Source organism: Microtus ochrogaster, unplaced genomic scaffold (genome assembly GCF_000317375.1).
Source record: "Microtus ochrogaster isolate Prairie Vole_2 unplaced genomic scaffold, MicOch1.0 UNK7, whole genome shotgun sequence".
Lineage (NCBI taxonomy): Eukaryota > Metazoa > Chordata > Mammalia > Rodentia > Cricetidae > Microtus > Microtus ochrogaster.
The window spans coordinates 7,549,479-7,556,705 of record NW_004949105.1 but is presented as its reverse complement, the minus strand read 5'-3'; the positions used below and the strand labels follow the sequence as shown (position 1 = coordinate 7,556,705).

The 7,227-nt window shown below is 44.3% G+C and overlaps 1 protein-coding gene across 4 annotated transcripts in view; it reads left to right on the top strand.

Annotated features, from left to right (window-relative positions):
* The window catches only part of Myo16 (myosin XVI), a 474,821-nt gene that overhangs the window by 217,205 nt on the left and 250,389 nt on the right, over positions 1 to 7,227 (top strand). For all 4 annotated transcript variants that reach the window (XM_026788802.1, XM_026788803.1, XM_026788804.1 and 1 more), the window contains exon 6: positions 5,230 to 5,354. In XM_026788802.1, coding sequence (XP_026644603.1) covers positions 5,230 to 5,354 — 125 coding nt within the window. The remainder of the gene's footprint in view (positions 1 to 5,229; positions 5,355 to 7,227) is intronic.

Genomic DNA, 7,227 nt, shown 5'->3' with positions numbered 1-7,227 from the left:
CTATCTATCTATCTATCTATCTATCTATCTATCTATCATCTACCTATCATCCTATCATATAGCTATCTGTCTATCCACTTATCTATCGTCCTAACCATCTATCATCATCTTCATTATCATCATCTATCATGTTTTTTTCAGCATACTTCACCTACTCTCCTTTTCTCTTCCCCTCCCCTCTTTCAGGAACTAGTTGCTTGTCTGCTTTGTTTCTCTGTCATCCGATGCTCAACTTCCTACCCACTGAGGATACCCCCGTAGTGTTTGCCCTGGTTTCCTGAACTTTCTTTCCAGATTCACGTCTCTGTTCTTTGAACTCATCTTTCTGTGACCTTGCATGACGTGGGCACACTGGCAAAATCTCCCCTCAAGTGGCCTTTCCATGATTTCCTCCCTCCTATTGAAGCTTCGTCCTGTGATGCCTTGGGCACCCACACTCACAGTCTCGGCTCCCCACGTGTTAACTGTGCCTAGGTTTTGTCCTTGAGAAGCATCCTTCTGGGACAGGGCAACATGGGTGCTGGATGAGCTCACCGTTTGCATGCTCCCAAAGTCACTGCTGTGGCCCAAGTGCCCTCTGACACCTTCAGTCCTGCGTGTTGGTTTCTTATACCTCTTGAGTTGGAGATCAGAGGGTTTGAATTAACTTGTCCCCTGTGAAGACATCACTCTCCCTCCGTGGCCCTTCTCCTTACAGTGAGGATATGAGCATCCGCATGTCATTTCATCCTTGCCAGTTTTTGTCGCTTTGCCACAAAGTCTTATGGCACCTGCTTCCTTGACACCTCTAGACTGTCCATACCTTCACTGACCACACTGTTTAAACAGCGCCTTAGTTCAAACCCTGATCTTTCTAATATGTGTTACTGCAGTAGCTTCTAAGCCTGGTCCAGGCTTGTTCCTTCCCCTTCCTCCTTTAGATGACCCCCAATAGACTAAGCTCAGCAATTTCCTGTAGTTTTCTTTTGCTTAGCGCAGTTCACTCAAGGCCCTGTTCTGCCACTGGCTCAGAATCTCACACAGTCGAGGAGGCAGACAGTCCAATCTGCATGAGACAGCTCCCTTTTGCCTGCTGTTCAGGTGCCAGGACAGGGCTAGCTGGGATCAACCGTCCCTCACAGCCTGACTGTTTATTTCCCTTCACTGACATCACTGTCAGGGATTTACCCGCCCAGCTCTGCAGCCTCTCTCTTGGGACACTTAAGGTAGAGATCTAGTTAGCTAACTTTCAGCTCTGCGAAGACAGAAAGCACATGCTAAAATCATGTGACATGTCAGTGAACCGCTTGCTTGCTGCTTCAGTTTTATTGAGGACAAAATTAATTTTTATATTCACTCAAGTGAAGATGCAGAGACATAACAGAAAATTAAAACAAGGGCGTGCAGATTCTGCAGACTCTCAAGGTTGGTGTGTGATTATCTCACAAACCTGCCAAAGAAGTGAGACTTAATTTTCCCTGAGGCTGCTGCAGACGGGATCGCAGAAGGGATGCTGAGCCACACATTAGGTGAGGGGCAGGATGCCCAGAGATCACATGGGTTCATGCAAGTAGGGCAGAGAGAGGCAAAGTGCTTGGAGCAGTGTGGAGAAGAGAGAGTGTGAAATTTAGGGAGCACAGGGAATCTTCCAGGGCCAGGTCAGCTGTACCGCACACTGTGATACGACCCCCAGACCAGCCTCATACAAAGAGGCCAAGTTTCCATGAGAACAGCAAGCCCTTCAGAAAGGCGGCTAAGCAAAGTGAGACAGATGAAGATGGGCTTAAAGTACTGAGACAATCCCAGGGATTTCTGGTGTCCACCATCAGCAAGGACGGCCAAGCAATAACCTCGGTGACATATAACTTGCGAGTTTTGGTTAAGATTTTCCTTCATTCTTAAGTTTAAAGAAATGCTGGATTCCTTCCAAATAATAAATCTAAAGAATCCTTAGGTTTATTCCTTCCAGAAGATAATATGAACATAAAATTCAACTTCTTTTAATAATAAAGAAAAAGGAATGGAGATTGTGTCCACTCTCCAACCCTGGCTGGTTTCTGGGTGGGGGAAGGGCGCTCTGCCGTCTTAGTTGGTATATTCAGAAGCAGTTACAGACACTTGATTGACACATAGAGATAGAGTTTCTGTTGTATTTGGCTTAGCAAAAAGAGACTTCTTCTTTCCTAAAATTATAACAAAATCTAGAAAAATCACACTTTAGTTGGCACCAGATTTGATTCAAAATTGAGTTCAAGTGAATATAACGTCAAGATACTCCCCTGTGGTGTCTTGGTAACAGGGACAAGAAATAGGCTGTTTGCCTTCCTGCATTGAGCGTGGATGGCCTTTGACAAGAGGTAGCCTGCATCCTACATCCGTGTTTTAATTTGCCCCTCGTCTTTGCTGTGTTCTCCATTTATTATTTGATATTAATTAAATGTTTGAGAAAGTTTCATGGAGGCGCACACCTCAGCACACATAACCCCATGGTGGAACTTCATCAAGCCCTGGAACCTTCGGGGTCTCCGTTGTTTCCTCGTGAATCTCAGTGTATATGTCCATGGAGCATTTTCAAAAATGAAATCACATGTCGAATTCTCTAACCCTACAAATGGAACGAAGTGACAACTTTCGTTGGTTCTCACAGACCTCAAATCCCCTTTGGAAAAGGAAGCCAGGCGGTCCTCCCAGCATGATACATGGTTGTGTGGTAGAATATTATTTTAAGGTGTGTTGCTTTTGTTTATGCTCTGGAACACTTGTTTAATAGTGCAAAGATACATTTGATTAAATAAAATTCGCCTGCAGTTAGGAGGCATCCTGACAGGAAGTAGTAGGGAGGAGCCAGGGGGAGAAGGGTTTTCAAGGAGGGGTGAGGCGAGGCAGAAGGACTTCTTGGGAGATATGAGGTGATCTGCTTGCTACTTGGCCTCTCTGGGAAGCAGGATTCTACCTCAACCTTCGAATTTTGAGTTCTTTAGAGGGACAGAGATTTACATAAGTTTGCTTTGTAGCTTTGAAAGAGTCGGTGCAACCACTAAAAAAGAGCACGGCATGCTTACCTGTGCTCAGGTGAGGCCCGGCCAGGGCGCTTCTGGTCTGGGTGTCTGTTGACACAGCTCTGCTTCACCAGAGCTGGCTAACAACCAAGCCGGCTTTCAGCAGCTCTCACTAGAAAGCAAACACTCTTCTTTGTGAACCGTGTGTTAATTCAGTAACTGATAAAGCAACATCTGTCAGCCCGTTCTTTCAAATTCAGATGCCGACACAGAGGACAAGTTAACCTGTCTACATTGACACAAAGAGATATCTACATGCATAGACGTAAAGCCCGATGACAGACTCTGGGAGCTCCTGTTCCTTTCCCTACCCAGGTTTAGAGGCAAGCCCGCGGGGAACAGATGTGGGGAGCCCACCAAGAAAGGGTGTTGATGGAGGTTTCTGTCTCACCCGGTCCAGCAACCCTTCAGTCCTAAAGGAACAAACAGAGGCTTATATTAATTATAGCTTTTTATTCAGGCTACCTCTTACAACTTAAACCATAAGTGTCTATGTTTAGCCATGTGACTTGGTACCGTTTCTCAGTATAGCAATCTTATCTTGCTTCCTCTACGTCTGACTGGTGACTGCATCTCTGTCTTTCGTCTTCCCAGAATTCTCCTGTTCCTGCTGTCCTGTCTATACTTAAACTGCCTGGCTACTGGCCAATCAGCATTTTATTAAACCAATATGAGTGACAAATCTTTACAGTGTACAAGAGCAATATCTCACAGCAAAAGGGGGATGTGTAAATGGTCTTGTTTACTGTATACTTATAGATAATGTGTTTGCCCTGGCCTCTGCCCCTGAGACACGCCTTAAAACTATGACCGGTAACCTCAGTCCCTCTGCATTTGTTGGTATTCAAGTGACTGAGGACGCTGAAGCTAAATGGCTCTCTCAAAGCTGGCCTAAGAAAGTAAATCTCCTGCTGGTCATGTCAGGAGCATCACTGCAGATACAGTGTTTGGATCCATCGTAGGATGCTTTCCTTTGATGTTTTCAGTAAGGACACAACCAGACATGGAATATGCTCACAACAGACATGGAATATGGCTAGTTCACAGCTGGCACTTACAATTAGGAACCATCTTCCTAACATCATCACCATCATCGCTGCCATCAGCATCACTATTGTCACCACCATATCATAGTCATCATTACCACTGCCACCCTCCGCACCATCACCATGACATCATTGCTTTTTCACCTTTACTTGGAAACCAGAAGAGGAATGATAGCCTCTCCTCTTTGGAGTCTTATTGTCCAGATGGCTGAGGATTAGGAAGCCCAGATACCCCTCTCAAAATTGAACTAGAAAGTGAATACATCCCACGCTGAAATAATCAGAAGCATCAATCACCTCAGTAAAAGGCTGTGTCTGACAAGCAGTGATAGGAAGAAGGACTCTGTAAGTGAGAAGAGCTACCTTAGAACTGCACTCCTCTGGAATCTCAGGAAATAAATACTGATGAAAGTGTGAGCTGAAGTACAGGAACCTGTGCCTCTGATGCATGAGCCAACACCGTCAGTCAATGATGCTGGTGTCTCAGTCAGTGTTGGGTGTCTGTCCTGACATGAATAGCCCTGACCTGTTCAGCTGGAGCAGCCTTTTAAATTCTTATCCCGAAGTAACTTTACATATATGGGAAGGGGTCAGTGTCCCAGTGAAGAGTCCCCAGTGTGTTTGTCAGATTTGTTGGAACTCCTGAGTTCACATGCATAGGGTGCTGCCGAGAGTCCCAGACTTTGTTCTGGCTGCTGGTTGCTTTGGAGAAGTAACTTTGCTTGTCCAGGATCCCACACTTATGGGCAAGTATTCCTGTGAGAAAATCTAAGCAAACAAAAAACATGACTTTGTCTCTTCTTCCAATTTAATTAATTTAAGTGTTTAAATTAACTTTTGACTAGAGTATATGGCCAGTTTATGCCAGTATATACGTATATTAGTCTAGTGACTTAGATATTCCTGAACAGGCTACCATGTACAAATATCCTATCATGTTGGGAAAATGACCCATCGAGACTTAATTTTTACCAGGCAGACTATACTTATATAATTATTACAATAGGAAGCATTCAGAGAGATACAGTTTTGAGCATAGCAGGAGAGTTGAAAGGGGAAGAGGGCTCCGGAAGAAGTGTGTTCAAAGACTACCTTGTCCTGAGTCCCAGCCGCTGCCAGGGAGCTAACAGGTCTTCTTCTCCCAGGAGTGGACCTTGACTCACTGAGCCAGATAAAGCTCCAGAGGCCCATGCGCATGCTGACAGAGGTCAGGCACTTCTTGTCTTCCGGAGGGGATGTCAACGAGAAGAATGAAGATGGAGTGACCTTGGTAAGCGCATGTATTTGTCTCAGAAACCATTTCCACAGGGAATTGACGTTGGTTATACAACATGTAATTAGATAGTTTACTGTTCAAGGGGTGTTTATCATAAAACAATACACATGTACTCTTTGACAATACCTTTGAAAACACAAATAAATGAGAAGAAAATACAAAATATTTATACCATGGCCCAGAGAATGAGAGCCTATGCGTGCGTGTGGACCTGTTTTCTTCAACCGTTTCTACTTATGCCAGTCTTACAGGTTTTAAACAGATTGTATGTGCTATTTTCTCAATGTGTCTTTTGAGATGGAACTTTGAAAAAGACTTTCATTTGGGTTCTACATGAAGCAAACCATGGGGTACTTTTTTAAGTAATTCACTTTATAAGCTCAATAAAAGTCCTGTCATTACATCTGATTGGGATCAGAAACAGTGCAGTATCTTGTCCGTAAAGTGACTGTGGGACTGAAGAGGTGGTTCGGTGTAGAGGGAGGGGTACTTGTTACTTTTGAGAGAACTGGCACTCAGTTCCCAGCGCCTACTTGCTAGCCATTAAAATATCATTTTGTTTTATTGATGAGGGAGAGTCTAGAGGGGATAACAAGGTCTCAGGTCACCCTACCCATGTGATAGAGAGGACATCAGACACATAGAAATGGCAGCCACCCAAAGGGGTTGGAGCAAGGAAAGTGAGATCAGTTGGGGGTGGGCTGGGGCTCTTGGCCATCTCAGAGGAGACGCTGGTTAGTTTAAATATTGGAATTGGGAACCCAAAATCAGAAAAGGAACTTTTGAGCATGGATAGCAGTGACAGTGTTGACCCTGGTGAAGTCGCCACAAGGCGACAGGGTTTGAGACAGAGCCACAGAGGTGAGGGAGATCCCAGACCAGGAAGGCAAGCAGACAGTGTGGCTGGAGGAGATGGTGGAAGAGAAAAGGAGGTGGTGGCCGAGAGCAGGCTGAGAGGTGACTGCTGGGTGTAGTTACCTTGGGTGTGGTCTTCTGAAGGACAGCTGGTAGGCAGAAGGCGGACTGGGGTGGGAAAGCCAATTAGTGATTCACTTGTTGCCCTGAGAAGACAAATATCCACACAATAGAAGCACAAGAGAGCCTGGATACAATGCACTAGGCAGCAGTGCAATTCTGTTTTTGAAAAATCACTGTATAGGCTCCTGCTCCAAGCCCGTTAAGACCCAGAGAGCACTCTGAAGGAAGATTGTGTACAAACCTGTATACAGCAATCATTTTAATCCCTTCGGTGTTGATGTTCTTTGTGATTTTGCTTTTTATTGAACAGAGAGCATGAAAGGTGTAAATGATTTTCTGTAATAACTCAGTCTCTTGGGAGTTGTCCGTGAGGTTTGAACAAGAAAGCAGCAACGGACAAAAGTCTAGGAAGCTGTCAAAAACTCATGGCCACTAACAGGGGTCTGTTCAGAGTGATTCCCGAGTCTGACTGGGATCCTTGGTTTGTTGGTGCCTGTCCTTGCTGTGGTTTTTGTTCTATGAGGTGTGTGGTGCTTTTGTATCTATTGTTAGACATCACAATAAGAAAACGCCTTTGTCTACAGATTGATTTCTTATATTGAATTGGAATGCCAGTTGTGGTTCAAAATGAGGTGTAATTTCTCACAGTTACATGGATGTGCACAAACCATGACCAAACATCCAGTTACAATGAAGTAGCACAGCGAGAGGGTTTTGTGCCGTTTCTCCCTCCTTTATTAGAATGTTGAACAGAATAGCCAAATATATCCTTTAGAAATGTCTGATAATTTAGATAATTATTCTTTATAAAAATTAGATAATACTTCAGAAAAGAGTATACTTTTTAAAGAAATGTTTTTTTAATGTGTGAGTGTGTGTGTGAGTGTGT